Source organism: Neopelma chrysocephalum, unplaced genomic scaffold, assembly GCF_003984885.1.
Source record: "Neopelma chrysocephalum unplaced genomic scaffold, ASM398488v2 Primary Assembly neopelma1_26, whole genome shotgun sequence".
Lineage (NCBI taxonomy): Eukaryota > Metazoa > Chordata > Aves > Passeriformes > Pipridae > Neopelma > Neopelma chrysocephalum.
Genome location: NW_020897695.1, coordinates 20912472 through 20936818, shown reverse-complemented (window position 1 = coordinate 20936818; position 24347 = coordinate 20912472). Strand labels below are relative to the sequence as shown.

The window sequence follows — 24347 nt, the reverse complement described above, 5'->3', positions numbered from 1 at the left end:
GCATTGATGTGCAGCTGCAGCACACATTGGCACCTGCAGATTGCCTGCTCCCACTCTTGACAGAGAATCTGGCTGCACAGATGGCTGCAGAGGTGGGTCCTCCAGAGGAAATGGTGACCCAATACCAAAAAAAGGCATTTTTAAGCATTCTTCAGCGTTCAGACAAAACCATATTCCAGTTATCTTACACATCCTACCTCACATCAGAGCTTTGTTACCTTCACTGGAGCCCACTGCTTTTCTGCTGGGAGGGTCTCCTACTCAGATCAAATGCAGTATATATGTAAAGCCTACTAATTAAGAGAGCTTCAGGGATCATTAACCAAATTTTCTCCCCCATCATCCTCACCCAAGAAAATAAAACTTCAAACCAAAAGTTCAGTGATGCCAACCGATATATGCTTTCCTCAACAGTGTTGAAGATCCTAAAGAAGAAACACTTGACAAGCTGTTTGTGAAACATTAGAGAGTCACGGTGCAAAATTTTGTAAATAGATGATCTAGAAAGTTGTACAGAGCTGCTGAAAAACACATTTTGTGTTTCCATCTACTGACCACAAGCTCATAATCACAATGCTTCTAAAACTCCAGAATCTGCACCATAGGATACTTGATGACATAGCAAATAACTCTTTCATTGATGCAGCAGTAGCAGCTTTCAGAAACCACTCAGGCATTTAGCCTCTGAGAAGAAAATATTGACTTGACAGCAACTCCCGGAGCATATGCAAAAGCCATACGAATGATTGCTTCTGCCAATGCAGACTCACATGTTCAGAGTGACACCTGCCACTTTATTCTAACCCACTGAACCATGTAAACCATGAGAGAGAAATCTCCTCTTACAATTGCAATGAAAAGAAGCCAAGAGACTCTTCTAATTCCATCTAACCCATATCTCAGACCTTAGACGGGCATTTTACATGCAACATCCCAGCCCTACTAGCACACATACATATAAGTGACTCCAGGTTAGCAGCCTGTGTAATACCCATCGGTATCCAAAGACCATTTGACATTATGTGGATCTGGGATTTTTAGGTCAGGTTCTTATCTTCAAACAATCACTGTTTTAAGTTAATTTTACAGTAAAAGGTTGGGTTAGTGACAGTTTGGAAAGTGCTACACACTGAAATTTCCTCACTCAACTTAATGGGCTTCGGGCAAGGAACAAAATAGTCTTCTCAAAGAAAGGAATGGACCCCACCAGTTAGGCAGACAGCAAGGAATTAAGGTAACATAAATGATTGCTATACAACCCCCGAAGGTGACCTGTGTCAACTCAGCTCAGTGACAATTGTCATTATCCAACCTACTTCCCACCCTCACATTGCCCTCCATAGATCTGCTCCACTGTTGGTCTTGCTTGTCCTTTCAGGAGAGCACCTCTCTACTCTGCCTGAGAGGACCTTCATGCTAAATGACTCTATGAATCACAAATACCCTAACAGGTTTCTTTTTATTCTGCAATATACCATAGGATTTATTGTCCTTGTCACTGCAAGCCTCATAGGAGTCCTCAGAGCATTCCAGTCCTCAACAAGCACTGTAAAATGCAAATACCTAACATCATCAGACTTAATTGCAAGGGTTTATTGCCAAGCTGAGGGCAATTCTTGACATAAAATAATGAAGCTAGATTGCTACCTACTGGTACAGACTTTTGAGAGTATGACTTCCTGATTCTGCATTAAGCAACCCAAACAGAAGAATGAAGTGGTAAATTGAAACACGTGTAGGTGCACCCAACGTGTCCTCTTTTCCAGATTCCAGTAAGAAATGTACATGTGCATTCATAAGAGAAAGGGTCTGGATCACAGATGCTTCCCAGTGCTATCACCATGACAAAGACAAGAAGGTCCAGTCTGCAGTGCCTAGAGATTCAAACCATCTCATCTGCCCCAATGGTAAATTTACAGTGCTGGTCTCCAAAGTGTGAAACTCTCACAAATTTCCATTTGACATCAACAGCTATCCAACACAGTAAGTACAAGACCTCAAATCCTACCTTAACTGCTGCACAGCCAACAGTTGAACATATATCTGCAGAGATAAAATACCAGCATATAAACAAGTTGTGATAGCTTGTTTCTGGAAACCCAACAAGGCAGTCTAATAAAGCAGTCACACATCCTTAATTATGCTGGCTCCAAAACAAGTTTAACTATCATTTAGGCAATTGCAAAATAATTTATAACTCAACCATAATTTGCTTATCATGAGTAATGTACATTGCATGTTATTTTCAGATGATAGCAAAGCAGAGAGGGGTAGCACCCTGATTTGGCAAATGTTCCTAATGATTGTCTTTCATTAACCCCAGAAAGGAGAGAGAGAGAAAAACAGCCATCATCATCATCACCACCACCACTCATCTACTTCTGGCACCCCAGAGCTAAAGGGAACATAGGGATACTCATCCTGATATAACATGTTACAAAATAGTCTTCCCCAGAGGATACAGGCAAGCTTATATAAGCAGCAATGAAACTGGGCAACTTTCCAGCAAATTTATCCAACTGCCTGCAGTCTTCCATTTCAAGGTAGCTGAAAAGCTGAGTGCTGAATAAAGTAATTTGATCCACACCTCATGCATTTTAATAAAGAATAGGAAAGAACGGATACCTATTAGTGTTTGCTAATTTTTATTTCCTAAAATACCAAAATGTAAAACATCCTTCTCCCTTCACCTGCCTTCATCAGCCCTTTTAGTTTTAAGACGCTCAAAAGCATTTCCAGCACTGAAACAAAAAGAAATACATGTTTATGGATAGAAGCCTTCTGAGTGCTAAAAAAATGTATTAGATACCAAATTTAAAAAAAAAAAATTAAAAAAAAGTTTAATGGAAGCACTGTATATTCTAAGCAGAATCTTCTTGTCCCTTTCTATCTCCTATCTCTCGCTTTCAATTCCATTCCCTGAAATGCACTGGAATCACATGGTAGTAGTCACATGAGCCAACTTCACACTCTTTGCAGACCTCGCAAGAGAAAGTTTAGACTGGACGGACCTATCTAGAAGGGAACAGTTGAAAGAGCCATGTCACTGTCTGCAACATATTTATTTTTGCTGCACATTTTTATTTTTATGTCTCATTTTTCAGATAGGAGACTGATTCTGCCCAAACTCCGGAACAAGCAAAAGAAAAGTCTATAACCTGAAGGAACAGAAAGCTGGGAAGCAGATTTTCAGTGAGATCATTTCATACCTCTCATGGCTTGTGTTTACTTTAGTTAACATCCACCTAACCTCAAAGATTCTTTACATTTTTAAGAATTAACTGTGGCTAAGTTCTGAATGCTCTCCCTTTCAATTACAGCTTGACAGCCTGCTATATACACACTGCTGCCCTCTGCAACTCCTCCAGCAGAACTTAGGAAAAGCAATTTCACTGCTCTCTTTACTGCTAAAACAAAATATAACCCCAACATAATAAAGAATTTTCGTTAGATTCTTCTAATTTTCTCATTGTTTAGGTATGTTCCATGTTAAAATAAGTTCAACCCCGCAACAGAGGGGACTTTCAATACTAGACTAACAAGGATTTGGTTTCCACAGCAGTCAAGACTCCTGGAAACTCAGAAGCACCTGTACAAGGCAGTACTGCATGCAGCCAGACCGTGCCTGAGACCTGCAGATATGAGGGATACCCATCACATCCATGTCGAGCTCAGGGCAACTCCACTCGCACAGTAAGTCTGACGTCTCTGAGACTGCAAAAAGCCAGCAGTGAACTCTGTCCCAACATCCTGAACTGATGGGCTGAGGTTCTGTCTTCCCAAAGAAGTGAAGAGCCTACGCATCTCAGAAGGCTAACAAAATCCAGCATATTATAACTGGCCAAATAAAAACACAAAAGCAGAAGCCCAAATTGTGTTCAGACACTCAAACAAAAAACTCCTGTTGCTCTTCCTTGGTGTCTAATGTTTATGTCTAAAGGTAATATTTTTTCCCCATAATTAAGGAGTCTGAAATACAATGTTTTTCTCAGATTCACCTATTACAGGAATTAAGTTACTCTGTATAAACTATTATGCACCTACACGTAAGATCTTACACCACTGAAGTTAAAACTACTGGCCCCATGAACAACTATGACTTCTGTCTAACAATGCTAAAATACTCATTTTTGACAGGTTCGCGGTCCAATATGACAAGCAAAAATTCACCTGAAATCTGCTTAAATAAGAGCACCACAGAGGAGCACAGAAAGAGCTTGCTCTTTCTTTCCTTCCTTTCCTTCTTCCTTTGAGTCCCGCCTTTCTATCTTTCACTCTTTAAACACCTGGTGGAATTTTTGATATCTTTACTCAAGGTTCTTATTCACTTATAGACATAATTATTATTTTTTAGGAGTAGGTTTATTTTTAGCATCTGTTTGAGCCTTGAAGATAAATGTAGCAATAAATCACAGTCCCTTGAAATATTTTTATTACTTGGGATATTTTGGTATCCTTCACACTAAGTTATTTCTCAGAGGGAAAAAAAATTTTTGGTGCCAAAGAAAATGTATGCAAGGTTTTAATTCTGATTTAAGTTTGATAGCTGAAGAAAAAGGTCTTTGGGAATTTAAACAGCAAAACAAACCTGCCTTCCCCTATCATCTGAACAATCAAAAAAAGTGTACAAAGCTGAGAACAAGACTTTTAAAACTGTTTCCACTGTTATATATGCAACATTAGCCTCAATTGTGTCAGCAAAAAAAAAAGTGTCTTGGAACAGATATTTTAAGCTCAGGGTGACTGTCAGAAGAAGATGCTGATGCACATCAAATTGAAAATATAAAATAAAACCTACTATTAATATTTATCTTTGACCAATACTTGGAAAACATCGCACTGACTTGGACTGAGATGAATGTTGGAAATGAAGTTGGGAGAAATCCTCTGAGCAACTCCAGACCCATGATTTTGGCAGAAGCACTGTGATCCTGTACCCGTCTGGTGTTTGAAAGATGCTAATATCCATTCACTCAAACTCTTCAAACAAATATCTCTGAAGAATAATTTATCACATGCACCTTCAGAAAAGACGTTTAAAATTATGTTCAGAAAACAGTTACAGGTCTTGTATTTCTCTAAGCAAAATTGTGCTGTTTTCAATTTTGCTGATAAAAACTGTGAGATGTGTGATCCTTTATGAAGGCCTTGAAAATGCCTGTAAAATACTGAAGGGTTTTGTAGCAGTTTGTGACCGAATATTTAAATATCAATTAAAATAAAGGATTCCCATTCTGCTTCCGTGGAAGTCAGTGGTGGTTGACTTCATGACAGAAGCAAAGTCTGTACCTTGTCAAATCCCTGAAACCTGGAGTAGTTCAAACTAGAAGGAGTGATTCTATTACAACTGCATGGGAACTAAGACATCATTATTTTTCCCTTTGTTTCTGATCATACAGAAGAGCCTTCAAATAGAACATTTATAAAAGAAAGCACATTTCCAGGATTAGGCCCTGAGACAGCTCCATGAGAAGTTATCTCCAGTTTCAGAGATGTGATAAGTCAGTGATCAAGGGTGTCAGGAGCCCAGACACCTCACTGAAGGGAAACAACTGAAAGACAATGGCTTGAGTAAGGAGACTGGAAAGAGACACACCCAAGACTGAATATTTAAAACCTGGATTAGTTAAGGTTGCTAAAAATCCTTTCAGTATTTCAGTGAGTTGTGGACTACGGTTTTAAATTAAATAAAGCTCAGTCTTACCACTAAAGATAATATGAATATTATGAAATTATGAATATGAAATTACGACTACAAATGCCACTTACAAACCCAACATTTTATGGGGTTAATTTTTTCTCCTCCCTGTCTCACTGTGGATCCTGGAAGTCATACCCTGTTGACCCTGGAAGTCAAGCCCTGACCCCAGGAAGGCATGGCTGTCTCTGACCTGCAGGGTGCAGGCAGCTTGGTCTCCTCAGGTCAGCTCCATGAACCCTGAGGGGTAAGGAAAGCACAGGCTCCTCCCCGGGGACGCCACCTGTAACTCACAGAGCTTGAACTACCGGCAAGTTAAGAAAAACAGCTGAGCTGGAGAGAGCATACCAAACCTCCCTCTGACCTCCGGCAGATGCGATCCCCAGCCACAGGTCTCCTTCAGGCTGTGAGAAGCTGAGGATTCGCAGGCACTTCCAATGGGAAAATCCATGGAGTTGAGAGAGAAACACAACATGCAGTGTAGTCATATCCCAAGCAAGCCCGCTCTGCATCACACTGTTGTGCACTCAGCACTGAAACCAGCCCAGGCTTAAGGGTTCATCACAGGTGCTGAGCGCTCCAGGGAGCCTCCAACAACTGGCAGGGTTTAGCTTCCACCCTCCTCTCCAGCAGAAATAAAAATTCAAAAATAAAAACAGCAAGACGGTTTATGAAGAGCATTTTATCTGAGTTAAAGTTGGAAAGGGCTGTAAACTCCCACAGGACATCTAGGTTTACACACTTCAGATGAAACTGTAAATTGAATATTAAACACACATTTTTATCAAATCATATTTCTCCCAGAGAAGGATGAGGACTGCCTGTTTATTTTTTTAATCTGATTCACTATGTTTACAAGTGGTAGGAAAGCTGGTTATATCAGCCACTCCATCTTTTTAGTTCTATTTGAATGACTTTGATTTTGTTTTTCTAACACTGCTAAGAAAACTATAATGCAAAAAAAAAAATCTATAATCTGTGGAAAAGCACTCTGAAATCCATCAACCAAGTTGTATCCATAATTGCTTCCCTGGCTTATCAAAAAAAGGTTCATTTGCATTATCTGTTATCTTTAGATACCCATCCTGGTCTATAAACAGAGTTATCAATCCTGTTCAGAGGCCAGTCCACAAATTGAAGTTTTCTATAGAAGGAATTAGCTATAAACAAGCCCAAGGCAATTTTCTTTGACAGCCAATGGTAAACCATAGGAAGTAACTTCAATAGTGATTTACAGTTCTTCTCTGGTTTCCATCCAACTTTTCCTTCTGTTCCATCCAAAAGGGAATTTTTCAGATGTTCTAATTTCCCATTCAAGATGCAATCAATCCCAACTCTAGGTGTGTCTAATCCAATTTTTACGGTATGTTCATGGGCCAGCACCAGAGAAAAAGAACTCTCTTTTTATTTTCTTTCAATTGCCTCTGCTGCAATCACAAGACTTGTCATCTCCTGGTGTGAAATGCACAACAGCAGAAGAGAGAGCAAAGGAGATTTGAGAGAGGGAGAGGGAGAGAGACAGAGAGAAAAAAAATGAGCCAACCTACTAAAAAGAGAGGGGAAAAGAGATACACAAAAATAACTTTGACATTTTTGAATAATCCTACATGCTGAAAACTGCCATAAATAATTAATTAATTAAGTCCAGCTTTTAAAAGCCTGTGCGGAGTTTTTGAGTCCCTCATTCAAATTACAATATATTGTTAGGAGCGGGATACTTAGGAATGGACTCCAGCTTCCTCATCTGTACTACAGTGACCACACTGCTTGCTCGTGCACACCACTCTTTCGTACATGAGCAAACCCCATTGTCCGACCTCCCATACCACTGAGAATCAAAGCACTGCTCCTATTTTATGAACAAAAGATCTTTTCTTTTAATAGTTTAACATATATTTTGGCCCGCTCTGAACTTCTGAAAAAAACCCTGAAGATTTAAAATATTTATTTTTCAATCTCTAGTTAAAAAAAGCATCTCTAAGCCACTGGCATGCACAGTGGATCTTAATGTGCACCCCAGGCATGGAAAAGAAATAACAAGCAAGGGCATGATTCCTCTCTGGGCAAACTACAGTAAAAGAAAGTAAAGCAGACAAAAACTCAGTGTGAGAGACCTATATGAATTTAAATCTGTGAGAGAAGCTGCAGAAAAACAGAGAAGAATTATACCCAGAAGTTTAGCAATTAATAAATAATCCCTGTATCAACATAGACCAATAAAAACTGTTTCCTTTTACATTAAACACATTTATAACTCAGACCATGAAGCCTGCATAATATCCTCTTCCTTTTCTCTATATATGCGTATACTTGTGGGACATGTATGTGTGTGTACATCTATATACATATATACTATTTTTTCCCTGATTGAAAGCTACCCTAAAGGGTAGGCACAAATGGATATGAAGCAATAAGGTAAAGGCAGACAAAATGCTCCCAAACTTCTGTTCCTAATCAATCATCAGAGATCGGTGACATCATTCAAGCCTTTGATCAGAGCTCCCCTTTCAAGCTTAAAAAGGGGGATAGATTGACCTCCACTAGCAGAGGTACTGAAAAAGCACCTAGGATACAATTCACAGTGAAATATGAGAAGTCACCAGCATCCCTCTTCGGAAAAACTATCCCTTCCCACCTTCCTCAAGGAATACAGCGTGCATTCCAGAGCAACCAAGCACAAACAACAGATTTGTCTCTTTCTGCAATAATTAGAAAACAGTCAGGGAAACAACACATCACAAAATCCTTTCAGGTTTTATTTTTGAAGCCTGCACATATCCTAAGCAGGCAGTTTACTACATTTGCTTGCATTTAAAAGTCTTCTCAAGTCCATTAGTACAATAACACAGAAAAAAAACAAACAAAAAACATATAAAGGAACTTATTTTTCCAGAATGCCTGAGTGGAATGGCTTTAAGAATAGAGGCTGACATCCATTTTTAGAGAAGAAATAATTTTCAGGAGAACCAGCATCACAGCAAGCATTCGCTAAATTTAGCACCAGCCTTTGTCCACCTCAGAGCATTCAGGGAGTTTGTATCACTAATCCCACTTCAGCTAAAATTGAGTTCCATTGTTTCTCCTTTCATTTGAGTTTCCATGGCACTTACTAGGACTTAAGTGTTATTTACTTAGTGCAGTTTGTTAAAAACAAAAAACAGTAAGTCCTAATGTGAGCATCAGGTTTCCTTTTTCTTATTTCCTTTTTACTTTCAATAAACTCAAGATGCAGTCAGCATTTTACAGTCTCGGAGATTTCTTCCATCTAAAAAATCTTCAAGAAAAGCAAAGTTGAAAATAGACACAAAAACATTAATTTCATTGTTTTGGCTTGATTTTTCCCCATCTGTACTTTTAAAGAATCTAATTGAGCTTCCTGAACAGCAGCAAAAATGTAGTTTATTATCTCCCTCATCAGGTGATCAATGATTTCATTAATAAGACAGATAACAAAACTGTCATATCATCGACACAGTTATGAAAGATGATCCTGGCTTCTTGCTCCATTTTCCAAGGTCTGGGATTCTCTGTGGCAGCTCTGAGTCCATTCAATATTTTCCACAGACAGAGAAAAGTGAAAATCCATTTTGAAACCAATTTCAATTAGGATCCAGAAGCTGTTATCACAGGTGTCGCAGAATGGGCCCGTAAGTGGAAATGTCGCCTATCCATTCTGAAATGAAACCTTATCAGGGGCTACGAAGATGGCTGAGGACAGCCTATCTGTAAATTACTTTTCGTTCTGTGTTAACTCAACCCTAGTTCTGTCATATGGAATTCTTTCCAGCCCCTCATAATAATCTAATGACTAACTAGGCGCTGTACCAAAACGGCTTTTATTCTGCTCGGGCTTCCCCCACCGAACGAACGGGGCTGCAAATGCAAATAACTGGAGGCGGCCAGGCGAGCAGCGTATTTAGTAATATCATTTAAAGCTCTCATAGTTTATTACAGGAAAGCAACGGGCTTGCATTCTGAAGCCTGTCTCCACCCATTGCATTCCTGGTGATTTTTCAATTGCAAACTCCAAGGCCCAGTTATTTCATTAATTCAGTACCCAAGTAGTGAGGCTTTTCTCTCACATCTTTCAGTCTCCTTTTAGCAAATTATCCCATGACGGAGGATTTATTCAGTCAAAGACCTCGGACTTTGAGAGGCAACAAAAGAATCAAGAGACTTTCTGGTCCACCTGCCTGGCGAATGATGAGGCAGGGTAAAGCCTCCCCTAGAGAAACCAATCAAACCATTGTGTGGCACAGTCAGACCTTTTCAACTGTCAAGCCAGGAGAGCAGGAAAAGAGATGAAAGAACTCAGGATGAAGCTACCATTTACGGAACCATGTGGGAATGGTCTCCAAAGATTTAATAATTGGGATGGAACTCAACTTTCTGAAAACTAAAAGAAAGAAAAGAAAAAAAGAAAAAAAAAACAGAAAAAAGAAAAGGAAAGGAAAAGGGAGAGAAGAAAAAGAAGAAAAAGAAGGAAAGAAAAGAGAGAGACCAGGAGGAGGAAAAAGCACTATTGGTCAGGCCCAGAAGGAACTCTTCCACACAAAATCCTCTGTTGTTATGTATGAATCCCTATACTGGAAAAGAAGAGAAAGGCAAGCACACAACAGGGACAGAGAGAGAGCAAGAGAGAGAGCTCATGAGAGAGCTACAATATTAACTTCAGTTTCAGCAATTTATTATCCCATCTTAGGAAAAACTCCGTCAGTACAAACCTGTTCTATTATGCAGAACAAAAAAATCCCCTTAGTTTGGGACATCTGGGTGCATTTTCAAGCTATTGCATGCGTAAGACTAAAGTTTCCACTTGGCTGCATGTGGAACATGCATGAAAAGTCATACTAAATGAATAGAAACCAGCATATTTTAAGTGGTTGGCATGTGCAAAGAATGTGCACACATAGCTCCTGTGTAGCAAGACTCCAGCTAACTGCAGGCAGTGCTTTTTGATAATCTGACCCATAATGCCTTAAAAGCCAAATTTTAAAATCAGCTACACAAAACCCAGTACATTTACTATGTACATCTCTCTTCCAGAGTGCATCTGCACTTAAAAGTATGCATTCATCAGTAGGTCCAGATCACATTTACAAGCAATTTTTTTTCTGAATTGCCAGCCTTATGAACAAAAATAGAATCTGCAAATTAAATTGTGACCACTTACAGTATACATCAAAGGCAAAGGCTGTTAATGGGAAATAAGATAATAACACAGCACTAAAAATCCATCTCATTTCCTCTTAGCTGGGATGGCAGAAGAATGCTTCTCCCCCCCCTCCACTCTAACCCCAAAACACTGACATATGGCATATACAAACAATGTAGCTTTAATATGGTACCTTCTTTACATAATCACACACTGTACCCTTAGCTCACTTCTCCTACTTATTGGCATATGTATTTAGTAATAATTTCTATGTAAGCAGAAGCTGAGGTTTTGATTCCTCTGGAAAACAAATAAAAGAAAGGGCAGGGGGGGAGGTAAATAGAAACATACAGAGCAGGGATATAATCAAAGGCAACACTGATGCCTGATTATTTCCTTTTAACTGAAGACAGATATGAAATAGAAAACATCTAGAAGGGAAAAGACAAATGCCATTTGAAAACCTGTTACGTAATTTAATTACTTCAACTGCCTTAATTTACACAGTTCAGATTGTAAAGCCAAATTCTGTGCCTGCCAGAGGGGTTGCCTAGCTTTAAGTCAATTAAAAGGATTTTTAAAAATTCTTTTTATTTACTTTAGAAAGATGATCTGCTCGGCATAGCTCCTTCACTTGCAGATTCTCTTTTTTGGGATTCAGAATCCAGGAGTTTTCTGTCTTAATTTTTTAATTAAGGGCCCTTCCAGCCCTCCCAAACCACCTGGCACCCATGTGTTTGTTGACATCCATTGCCAGCAGCTGGGAGGAAGATGCCATCACTTGAAGCAGCAGTGCTGCTGCCATACACCCTCCCCCTTTGGTGGCACTGGCTGGCACAGCAGTGCAGGGTCATTAGGAGGCCCTTTCTCTTTAAGGGTATCTTCCCCTGAGACCAATACTTAACAGCAGTGAGATATCACTGAAGCTTCAGCTGGCAGCAGCCTTCTTCCTTCTAAAAATCAAACCTCCTGATTGCTTCCTCCTCCTTAGTACTTGTGGGCTGCAATGGCTGAACTTTTTGAGGTCTGATAACGGACTCCTCAAAGCACAGAGCATGGTACTGTTGCCATACTGCAGAAAAACATTTTAAACCTTTTTATTATTATTACTTATTCTATTTCAAAACCAAGGTACTATTGGAATATGGTTGCTTGGGTGTTTTGTGGTTGGGTCTTTTTTTTTGTTTTTCAGGAAAAAAAAAACTCCCCAGTGTATAATTTCCTAAATTTAACATCCACTTTGTCCAGGTGGCAAGCTTCTGCTGCTAACTAATGTTTTCTCCTGATTCCACCTTGTGTTATCCAGCAGGATGTTAAGTCATTACTTACTGATTACAGTGATTGCAGGGATAAGCCACTCAATCATCTCTTTCTGGAACTTGCGAAGGGATACAGGAGGATTGACATTTAATATCCCTTATGCTATTAACCACTGCAGCGAGGGGAGAGAAGGGGGGAAAAATGAGGGAAATCTCAGCAGAATTAATGAAGCAATACTGTACTGCACTTGCAGAGATCACTGGGTTTAGAGTGGGGTAAGGGTAGGGCTGGTTCACTGAGGAACAACACTAGAAAATCATATCAGGCAGAATGAGTTATTACAGTCTACAATAAACCATAACTTGATGACTGAATTTTTATTAGTAAGCATAAAGGACCATGGATGCACTACTCCAAAAGAATATGTATTTAATCAGCTACTCACATCAGATTACAATATGCCAAGACATGCAGTCTCCACTTAATTACAACCTCCAATACTTTCATTTTCAATATTTTCAAGCATCAGGGGACTCTATTCTCCCCAAGGATAAGTACCTTCTTTTAAGTTTATCCTCTTACAACCTGGTTGCAAATATTAGAACAGAAGGGTACACAAAATCTTACAGGTTCAGGTGTTTGCCCTTATTTTTCTGGGCTACCACATGACCATTCTACCCTTAACTTTCATGCTGCTGTGTACCACTTACAGATAGGAATTACCTGCAGTATTTCTCTTGCTGAAAAACAAAACCCTCAGAAAAACATGTACATTGAAGTCATCATTTCCAGTATCTAATACTACAGGATGTTTACTCCTTGGCCTGAAAATGAGAAGTGAAGAGGGCCCCTCCATCCCCTTTGATTTCAGGGCAAGAGGATGGCATCTCCTGATCACTTTGTAGAATCAGGTCTCAAATAATCAATTCAGCACTCAATTTACTAGTCACTAAAATAGTACAGGCAATGTTTTTTGATACCTAACAACCTCTTTTGAACCCTGACCTCTCAACACGACCCTGAGCACATCAGTCCAACGAGGGGGCCAAGAATGGGTATTATGATTAACACCTATTTTATGGTGAGGCTTGAAAGCAAGCAGCAGGATAAGTAACCAAATAAAAGTCTGAACAGGAAAAGTGATTCTTGTGGGGTTGCAGACTGCTTCCCTCAGTAAACCCTAAAACTACTAGGAAGAAGGAAAAAAAAATAAAAAGGAGACCTCGATGAAGCTGGCTCTTCTGAAATAATCAAAGTGGACGCATGAACTTCCTCTCATTTATTCATCTATCAAGTTTGGTTTTAAGTTACATCATCATTAAGATAATAATTTCTGCTTTCTATCACTTTAAAGTATGTTCTCAATAACTATCTGATTCTGATAAAGGTAGTCAAGTCCACAACCTACATACGTTTATAATTAGCTTTTTTTAAGGCAGAGTAGTAGGTTAATAAGAAATATCAGATTACACTGGAACAAGCTCATGGGTCAAAAACCAGACAAAACACATCAAACTGAAAATAAGTGCTTGCCTGTCAGATATTGAAGGAGTTCCTATACAATAACTGCATTGTTTTAATGCAACATTAAAAACATCAGTTTAGAGCCAAAATGTCCAAAAGTGGACAGCATTTTAGTTACCAACAAAATTCACAAGCCAAACAGTAAATAAATCAGGGTTGAACACAGCATTACAATTTCCTCATGTTCTCCAAGCAATGCTGTGAAGTGCAGCTTTGCCTTGTAAAAGTATTCATTCAGTCCTCACAGACATTCCCTGTACTTTTTAGAAATAAAGCAAAAAATTAATTATATCCATGGTACAGATTAAGTGAAAAAAAACCAAATGGCATTGAGCTGAGGGCTGTGTTAGGTTAGCATGGCTTTTTTTGGTCAACGCCTCTTAGGAAGTACTCTATCAATAAATCTGATTCACCTACAAAGCAGAGCACAGAGTTAAAGCAGCCTGCCTGGTACATCATTAAAGCTACTGCTTGATTGTGAGCATGCAAACAGCCATATTATTAGGGCAAACAGAGCTAGTCCCGTGGCTAACGCAAGGCATTCACTCAAGTTGGCTGGACTGGAGTTCACGACCGGACTGCAGGGCTGGGATGGGAAGGCTGTGACTCCCCGTGCCGGGTGCGGGAGGGCACCGCCCCAGCGCGGGCAGCACGGCTGCACCGGCAGGGCAGCGAGTGGAGTTGGCTGCTCCAGCACTGCAGCGCTCAGCCTGACACATGGGCTTGGCGTGCTGCTGGTCTCAGCCACAGCTCGTGTGCCAGGCTGCGGGACACGGGAGCCGGGGAGCGGGCACGCTGCTCGCCCTCGCCGGCAGAGCAGCACGGAGGAGCGGCCGAGAACAAGCCTTCGTGTCGGCATTCATCGCGATTCAGCAAGGCAAGTCACTGTGCGGACTCCTGCAACGTTTACAGAATTCACCTGAAGATTTCTTTTTAATTCTCGAATTACTTGAAATTACAGGAGGTACTGTACTATCCAGTGGAGGTCTAACAAGGCAGGTTTCATGACCTGCAACATCAGGGAAAGGCTCTCCAAGGGGAGTACAGAACTACTGTAAATGATTTTATCGATGGGCACTACTTTTCAGAAAGCCATTCTTTGCAACTTCATAGAAACGTGTGTGTGCACGCAGCAACTTTACTGCTTTGTCTCCAGAAAAGTGGCACAGATGCGCACGTGAGAAGACAAGACCTGACAACTGCGGTAGCAAGATGGTCCAGGACACTGGCCTCGTTACTCCAATGTAATACCGGTGACACAGTCATGACACAAATACTATTTGTCTTTGTTATAACCTTGCCAAAGCAGATCAGTCTGAGACTATCTAGACCCACGATACCCAAAAGTAAGCTGACTTTATACCCTAGCACAAACTTTTTATTCACACAGCCTTTTGTGAATTAACATCTCCATTAGCAGCTTTCTTTAGCAGTTTTTGTCTCCCTGAGTATTAGCTTACCAGTAAATATATCAGTCAAACAAAGCAGTAAAAGGAACAATTTGCAAAGAAATGTATACTATCAAACTGAATCCGGTTTGGTCAAGACATACAAAATTAAACACAAAGAAGAAAAAATCAAAAGCTTGCAAAACTTAATTCAAAACAAAGCAAAAGTGGTCCCACTGGGTATCAAAGGGCACCAAAGTTTTTTCTTAGTTATTTCAAATTATATTTGGGGTTTTTTTACTTTTTTGATCGTTGTTTTTTAAAAGAAGTTTTAATTTGCTCCAGTATTAAGACCTTCCCCACATATTTTGTCCTGGAGCACACTTTATTGGCTCAGTTATAAATCCCTGAAATTAGGGGTTTATAATGGAAATGCTGGCAGGCCCATATCTAGCACATTGCTAGCATCTCAGCAACACAGTCAGAGTTTGTAGTTAGGTGAGTGTAGCAGAAATCTTTTTGGTGTTAAGTAGTGTGACAGGAACTCAGAAGTGGCCAACACGTAAACTGTGGCCCATGCCTGTTACAGAGCAGCTGGTACCTTCCAAAGGGCACCCTCAAATCTGAGCCTCAGAAACTGCACTGCTCCCCTTCCAGATCACCTTTCTCACTTTCTTTCCCTTGCACCTAGGTTAACACCAGGCTCTTCAATAAACAGTCCACACATCATATGATTTAAAAGTTTTCCACACTCAATAGCGATTTTAACATAGATCCTTCTACTGGGTGCGTTACTCACTTCTGGGAGCTTTGAAATAGTAGTATTTTCTTTGTTTCTTCATGAGTGTAAGCTTTGCATAAAAACCATAACTAGCAGCTTTCAATCTGTTTATGATCTAAGTTCTCACTCCTTCAGAAGATAGCAGAGCTGCTGAGAAAATACTAGTCTGTACATCACACCTCAGACTTGTCACTCAAGTACATGTTACCCTGCAAACTTCATTAATTCATGAGTTGTCCAGAAGGACAGAGGCACTGATATTAGACATGATTATGAGGTGACATCGGTATGATAGGCAGATTTTGCTCTGCAATGACATCAGTCTTCTGACAAGAACAGCAAGGATCATTCTGTCCTTTTGTTATTTTTAAGGGTGCCTTACCTTGTTAAACAGACTATTCACATACAAATCACAACATTTAACACTACCACAGCCTTGCAAAAAAGAGGCACTGAATCGACAAAAGCTGCTTTTTGTAGGAGTGGAGTCTTATACCAACTGAAGATGTTCCTGTAGTAATACTTATTCCAGCATTAAAGAACAAAAGATGCAAATGTAATGCAAGCTCCAGCTTTCATGCAAATTGTCCTTGTAACTGAAATTCATTATCATGACAATCACATCTGCAAAAAGCAAAACTTTTAAAACATTGCAACAGTAAAACTCATGTTTAAGTTCCTAAAGTTCTGGTATTAGTATTTGTTTTGGTACATGCTCCATGGAGCCTCTACACTAAGAGGAAATTTTTCAAATCCAAGAAGGAATCGAATTTTTTATCCCTTTGAAGCCCAACCTTGCATCTCTGGAAAGTCGTTTATTCTGTTATACATGAAGGTAGATTAGAAACCCAAACCTTGGAGATCCTGGCGATTTACCTAAATATGAAGACTAACAAGACCAACACTTACCTACTGAAAACAAAGTTAACTGTCATTACCTTAACAAATAGCAGCCTCAGGCCCCAGGATGTGTACTACATTAGCATCTTATTCCATTAATCGGAGACAATTCCAGTGACAAAACTTTGCAGTCATTCATTAGACTTAAAATCTTTCCAGCTCTTGGGAGTTTGGTGCCCCTGACATGCAGTAATACTCCATCTAGGTGAAGCAGGTAGTTAAGAACTAATACTACAGTTACAGAGAGAAAAATATTTGACCACAGAGTAAATCAGTGTCAGAATTAGGCTAACTTTAGCGCCTAAATCCAAATGTTTAACGATAACATTCAAACTAGCCCAAACAGTCAGAGATATGTGCCAATACTGAGTTTGAGTACAAACCTCTGACACATCAAAGAATATGCATACGTGTTCAAGTGTGCATCTGTATGAAAAGTTGGGCCAATGTGGAAAATCTTTTTATCAAAAATACCCCAAAAAACAATGGGGAGCTTTACAGCTAATGTGAACCACTGTAATTCCATGAACAGCAACGGATCTGTGCTGACTTACACCAGCTGAGGATCTAATTTCATATGCCTTAGAAAACTGATGCAACTTTTTCCATAGCTCCTCAAGAGTTTCTATACCCTTGTGGGGATCAACTCCAACTAGTAGGTCAGCAGGTGATGAGTTTGCTTTTAATCTGTAGTCACACAGAAGGATACTGGGACATGTGCCATCTAATTTTTACTGACCCACAAAGATTCCCCTCTAGTATGGATGTAGGACTCATGTATTTTCTGCTGTAGTCTGTTTCTCTGAGAAAGCAGAAACCTTTATTCAAGATATCAAAGTAAGAATCTGACCTGGACCACAAGCCCAGATGAGTGAGCATGAACAGCAGAAAGCATGAACAGAAAATGTTTTGCCAGGAATACACTGAGTACAAAATATACAGAAAGGTATCTTCTGTTTTTGGCCATTGCTAAACTGATTTGCAAAAAACCAGCAGTTAATCTTCACCTATCCAAAATACACAGGTCAAAACTCTGCCCACACCTTTTCAAGCAATTTTCTTTCCTAATGCAAAGGGAGTTTTACACTAATAGGAAACAATACACTCAGCCCTCTTACACTGAACAATGAAAGGGCTAGGGCTGGGATTACACATTCTCAGGAGGGGCAGGGAATATGTAAAATTGTCAAGTGAGGTAATCTCTGGGGAGGATTAAGAAAACTACTCCAGTTTTGCAAATCTACAAGCTGTACATTCACAACTTTGAAATGAATTCACAGGAGAATATGCTCCTAGCTTGAGGTTTTGTTCCTGGCCATTAAGGAACTTTGGGGAGGGGGGGGCTGCCCTTTGCAAGAAGCAAGTTTATTTGTAAAAGAAGAGGAAAAAAAGACCTTTGCCATTAATTTTGACAGAGCTACTTCTGTCTCTTTAGTATTAACTAATTATGTAACTAGTGTAAGATATTTCAATGGCCAAATACAAAGCACTTGCAAGACCTGCCGGGCTAATCTAGACAATTTCCAAAACACCAAAAACAGGAACTTCCTATAATAAATAACTTAGCACATTTACATCTCAAATTAGAACATCTGGAAGAAAAAGACTATGCCTGATGCCAAAAATGGCCTTATTGTATCCTACCACTTTCCACCACACCCCCCTCCTTGCTCGTTTTCTTTAGCCTTTCTTTAAAACAAACACTGATCCAGGTGCAAATGCTCAATTCACAAGGAATGCAGTGAACATAAAATTACTGTAGGTTTGGCTGCTAGTAAATCCCTGCTGTTACTCACCATTGGAAGTTGTGCTGGAGGCAACAGCTTTCTCACTGACATCTGTTCGACTGGAGCATTTCACAATGGAATTCTCCACTTTTTTCTTCTCCGCAGTGGTAGAGCTATGGGACTGCGCCTCCATGATGACTTCTCATTACTTCAGCTCTCCTTGCACTAATACCTGAATGAAACAAGAGTCATAAACTTTAAAGACTGTTCCAAATCTTAGCCCAAAACTTTTCACACCTCTCACCTGAAGAAGAGCCTGCAGCACAACTGAATTACCAGTTCACAGGCCGTTTCTGTATGCTCATCAAATTATGTTTGCATGCATGAATTCCTGAGGAACTTAAAGAAACACTAACACCAAAAATAAGCATGTTTGCTTTTAAATAGAATCATCATGAAAAACCACTATGCTGCCTGCTTGATGGGTAGGTCCATTTTTTTCAATCCTGTAGGATTTTGATGGTATTTTTCTCTTACGTCCAGAGCACCTTGGAACAATGAACAAAAAAATCAAGACAGATCTTCGTGTTGACTCTAGAAGCCAAATATTTAAATTTCAGCTTTCATGATACCCCACTGCAGTGGGAATTATCCCATCTATCTCTACACCTTGTCTTACTTGTGTAAATATCTCTCACTTTGTTTGTTCAGAAATCTAACTCAAACAAAAGTGCATTGGAGCAACACCCTGAAAACCACAGGGAAAGGCAAATATTATTGCTGGTGGCACATAATGAGATCGCTTTCTTTTGCATGAAAACACTGGAAGTGGAAAGTTCTATAGAGATGTGTGTCTGGTTATTTTGCCTTTCCTGGCCATTTCTCCTTATTCTCAGATCTTTTACATTCCAAATATAAACCTAAGAAGCCTACAGGCTTCCAAAAGGGTATCAGTGCTTGTGCACCAGTGCAGGCACGTCAGGCACCAAGACTGCAGGGATCTTGGGCTGTGAAGACCAGCATTTCCAAGCACTGGTCTGCAACTTAACTTGATGCACACCTGTCTGTCCAATTAAGCTTTACACAAATCAATATTCAGCAGAAACAGTACTTTGGTAGTTTGAACATGAATCCATGCAACAACAACAAAAAATAATAATAAAGAGAGTATTTTCTGCTCTGAGCAGCACTGCAGTCATTAGCAAAACAGGTCTGAAATAGAAGGAAGTCACACTGTTCTAGAATAAAATAAAAAAGAAAGGCTTCAAAAAAAGCCACAAAGTATAATGAAGTGTAATTACATTACGAACCTGTTTCCTCAATTCTGGCAGTCAAAATAAAAAAAAAAAAAAACAAAAACAAGAAACAAAACCAAATCAATCAAAAAAAACCCAAACCAAAACAAAACAAAAACAAAACAAAACAAAAAAAAGGGGTTACAAAGCCAATTCATCACTGTCTAGTAAACCTTCCCCTTCCCACCTTCCTAGTAGGAGTTCTTTTTAATAGTACAATAAAACACTCCAAAGCTTCATTGTTATATAGTAGGGATCAAAGAAGAGCCCAATCACTAAATGAATCATTATTTAGCTAGTCAGCACAGCCAGGGATCTGGGCTAGATATCAGAGACTCTATGCCACTGACCTACTGTCTAAGCTTTGGCAAGGCATTTTTCTTCCCTTGGGTTTCTTGCTTGCTAAAAAGAGAAATAACAAAGCTCTGCCTGCCATAGCAGAGTACTTCTAAAACCACTTGCAAGATCTATCTGTGAAAGTGCTGTAAATATTATTGTGATCTGCGAAACAACTTCCTACCAGAACTAAGGGGAATGTCAGGGAGCAGGAGAGAACTAACAATACTCAACTTGCAACAGCCCTCATTTTTACCCAGCAATGCACAAATCGCCTTGAGGAGAGATCTCACACAAGCTTTGTAAACAGTACCTTTTCAAATTTCTCATATGCTTCCTCCCCTTTTCCCCTTGCACACCTCATGCAAGAGCATCCACAGCTTTGGTCAGTTATCATGCATAGCTTGCTTTTCAGTCCCTTGCATTTCTGCCAAGCTGTTCACACATGAAAAGAACCTGCTTGTTTTCTCTGTACAGCCCTAGCCACATAAACACCCAAATCTGCCTATACCCATCCTCCAGCCACTGCATGAGTGAATCCTTCAATACGCTCCTATCCTCTGAATAACCCCCTTTGAGTTATTTAACATTCTTTAAAAAGAATAACTTTCTATGCTGTCTCAGAAGGAATTTAAAAAGCTATACATCTTCAGTTGTGGTTATTTTTCTTCTGTTTTGCCTCCTAAGGGCCAAGACTGCTATTCAGGTGGCATATTCATTTACATGAAAGAGAGTGACTTTGAAAAATTTGAAGAGGAAGCTGCAGAACTTGTCTCCCACTTTGGTTCTTGGTTCACAAGCGTGTTTCTTTTGGTTTAAAGTCATGAAAAGAAACAATTATACTCCCTACACAACTAGAAAGGAAAAAGCCACATACTCTGCCTCCACAAAGCCAGTGGAGTGGCATGAAACATTTGGGCAAAGACCACAAAAACTTTTGATGACAGGTATCTACAGAGGTTCCACTGCCTCCTGCCACACAGATGTCTGTGCAGATATGTGCAAGGAGCCCCCACTTATCTCTACTTCCTTTCCCTCTCCACCATGGCAGGATTACAAACTGATCCAACCACCGCTCAGTAAAGGAAGGAGATGAAGGTACTGAAGAAAACCTTAATCTCCTAAAAAGCATCATTGGGTCATCTGCAATTCAAGAGCATGCTCAAACTGGCATCATCCATTCTCTTGGTTACTTTTTTTCTTTCCCTAACAGACTACCAATGAGATTTTTCTGGTGCTTTAGGGTCATCTTCTTTAATGGACGAAAGACTAGCAGACATAATTCCACATTTCCCATCACTCTCTATCACTTTTTTATGCTATCTACTGCAGAAAAAGATACAGAACAGAGGCCTAAGTAGCACTTAAATTTCTGGACAGAAATTGCAAAATTGGCCAAGAACTGATATAAACATGTGCTCTTGGTACCTGTTCTGTTTCATGTCTGCTTAGTTTACATCCAGAAAGCTGCTTTTATTCATGTCAGCAGGGAAGAGGGAACACTGCCGGAGTAAACTTTCTTACTCAGCTCTACACTGTGCACCACAAGCCAATGGCCCCAGCACTGCAGGTCTTTCCTCTTGTGTCTTCCTTCCTCTGCTCCCAACCCACACACATGGGGCATGGTCCCCTGCAAGAATTCCTGCAGATCCAGCTACACTCCAGTGCTGTATCAACTACATGGTGGGGAAAGTAAGGAAAGCCAGGAGAGCTGGCAGGACTAACAATTAGATGTATGTGGTTTGGTATGTTTTGCCAATAGGGAAGCAGTCAACTGAAAATCAATATGGTGCCCCCAAATCTTTGTTTTCCTTAAGACCAAGTTGAAAACACACACCAGACATGCACATCTTCTACAATCATTCTCCTTAATTTTGGCTGTGACTTTTATTTTCTCTCAGAAATTGTGCTGAGATGTGGGAATTACAGTTCACCAAAAAAGAGAAAATGCCCAGTACAATGTAAAGATGTCTTTCCACTTGTTGTTAACCCCTATCAAAAAGCATTCTAAAAAGCAGACAGCCTGACATTGTATCCACATTAAAATATAAAGTGGTTTATGTTAGGGTGTACATGGCTCTCTACAGCATGTGGGTCAGTGACTTCCCTGTTCCTACCCCCAAGCCTGAGACAATCTGTATCTGTTCTGCAGCAAGCTCCACTTTCAAAAAACCTGAAAGCTAGTTCCACTGGCTATCCAGCATCTCCATGTGCATATGAGTGGCAAGAAAATACTATAACAATATATGGGGAAAAGCATGAACTTTCATAGGTAAATAGAGGGATAAACATTCCTTCCTGAAAGCAAACATTCATGGCTTTTTCCCATTCAACCATGCTGGAACCTACTGAAATTCCCCTAAAGCCTGAACCCACTGCATAATTAATTCCAGATCCCCATTTTAAACCTGATCCCTCTCAAAACAGCAACCTGCAGGTGTGTCTCTTCTTTTTAAAACATAAATGTAAACCTTCACCAACTGCATATTATATTGGAGGAATTTTAGGAACAAGCTACTGGAATGAACTGGAATGAGGAAAACTGTCTCTTTTAAAAGAAGTGTCGACAAATGACAATATGTTGGAAACTTGTTTCAAAAAGAAGAATTCTTTCAAGCAACTTGAAATTATTTAACTTCCAATCCTTATGTATGTTGGTTATAAAACTGTGCCTTACAGTAGTAAAAATAATCATATTAATATACTAGGGAGAAAAAAAAACATCTTTTTGTTCATTTTCTTTCAGTGCAAACTAACCAAAACCACTGGTGCAGCCCAGTGCCAGGAAGAGCAGGAAACATGACCCTTCCTGAACATAGATTTCGAGTTTTCAAGAAATCTTCAGCTCTGTGCTCCTTCTTCTCTCTGAACTACTTATTAAATCATTTTATTTATATTGCATACATTAGTTGTAAAGACCAGTCCATGTAATCTTTATTCATAGGAATAGGCTCACTGACTTCAACAACACTACGTGCTTCGGTCTAAGTGCTGAAGTGCAAGCATCTAAAATTCTCAATTTGCATGTTAGACTGGTTTATGTTTCTTGTAAACTTAAACATTCTGCATTTATTTCATTTATTTTTAATTTTTAAGGGGTATCTTTTAATGCGCTGGGTTAAAAAAAAACAAAACCACCAAACAAAACCCAAGTAAATCCTTTCCCTGTTTTACTTGATGCTGCTGTAGTTGTATTCAATTCATTAACAAGTGTTTTGCATCCACTGAGAAGAGCTGTCTGAAATAGCAGTGTCACAGCATTCATCATCATTACATCAGCAGTAGGGAAGTTCATACTGATTGCTATCAGCAACCAGAGTGCCCCAATCAGTGTGCAAGCAAACATAGCATGTTTAATTTTTCAGAAATGACTCTGGGTAGTTAGGGTGTTCATAGGTACTTCTTTGATCCACACTACTGGAAGCAGTCTTTGGGAATACAATGCATCTTGAACAGCACAACTGTATGAAAGTGAAAAACACAAGGGGAGGCATGAAGAACAATCAGGAAATTACAGTCTCTCTCAACCATAAAGGACTCTTTATCAAATTTATCAACATGGGTTACACCATTCCTTGGGATTATTTAAAGATAAAAAAAATGCATCTTATTCAGATACATTCAAATGCAAAATTTACATGAGACAATTTATTATACAGGAGCTATTTCACACTGATTTATACCGGTTTGATTCAGGTACATTTAACTTCCAAAACCCTCCTAGATTTCAGCATTGCTTTCTATTAAATCTGCTGGCAAAGCTGCACTAACACAGTAACCCCTGACAGTACTTGCTGAAAAATGCACGAGTGCTCAGACATTTTAAGAAATATCTTCCAGTTGTAAAATTAACCTCTTGGTATATCACACCATTTTTGCCATAGCTGTAGGAACTAACCTAAATACCATATATTTTTAAAATAGTTTTATCCTTTCCCAATTCTTTGTAAGCTAAACCAGAATTCTGCAACTCCCATTAACTACTCCTGGGAAAATTTTGTTCAGGTTCTTCCCTGTTGAGACAACTGGTCACAGTAAGACTAAGACCAATATAAAGAGCACAAATAGTGTTTTATCCACTACTTATAAAACCACAACCAACAACCAAGAAGCTGAGGGGAAAAATTACATGCATGATCTATAAATGCACTAGTTGCTGATTGCATACTTCTTAATCTGTTTCAAAATGCTAAGAAGAGAAAGAAAGAGAAAGAAAGAGAAAGAAAGAGAAAGAAAGAGAAAGAAAGAAAAAGAGAAAAAAGAAAGAGAAAGAAAGAGAAAGA

The 24347-nt window shown here is 39.5% G+C and overlaps 1 protein-coding gene across 1 annotated transcript in view; it reads right to left on the bottom strand.

The window, feature by feature from the left end:
* Positions 1-24347, bottom strand: part of GLI3 (GLI family zinc finger 3) — a 207594-nt gene that overhangs the window by 174180 nt on the left and 9067 nt on the right. The window contains exon 2 of the mRNA XM_027675835.1: positions 18503-18665. Within this exon, the coding sequence (XP_027531636.1) occupies positions 18503-18626 (124 nt within the window). The 5' untranslated portion in view covers positions 18627-18665. The remainder of the gene's footprint in view (positions 1-18502; positions 18666-24347) is intronic.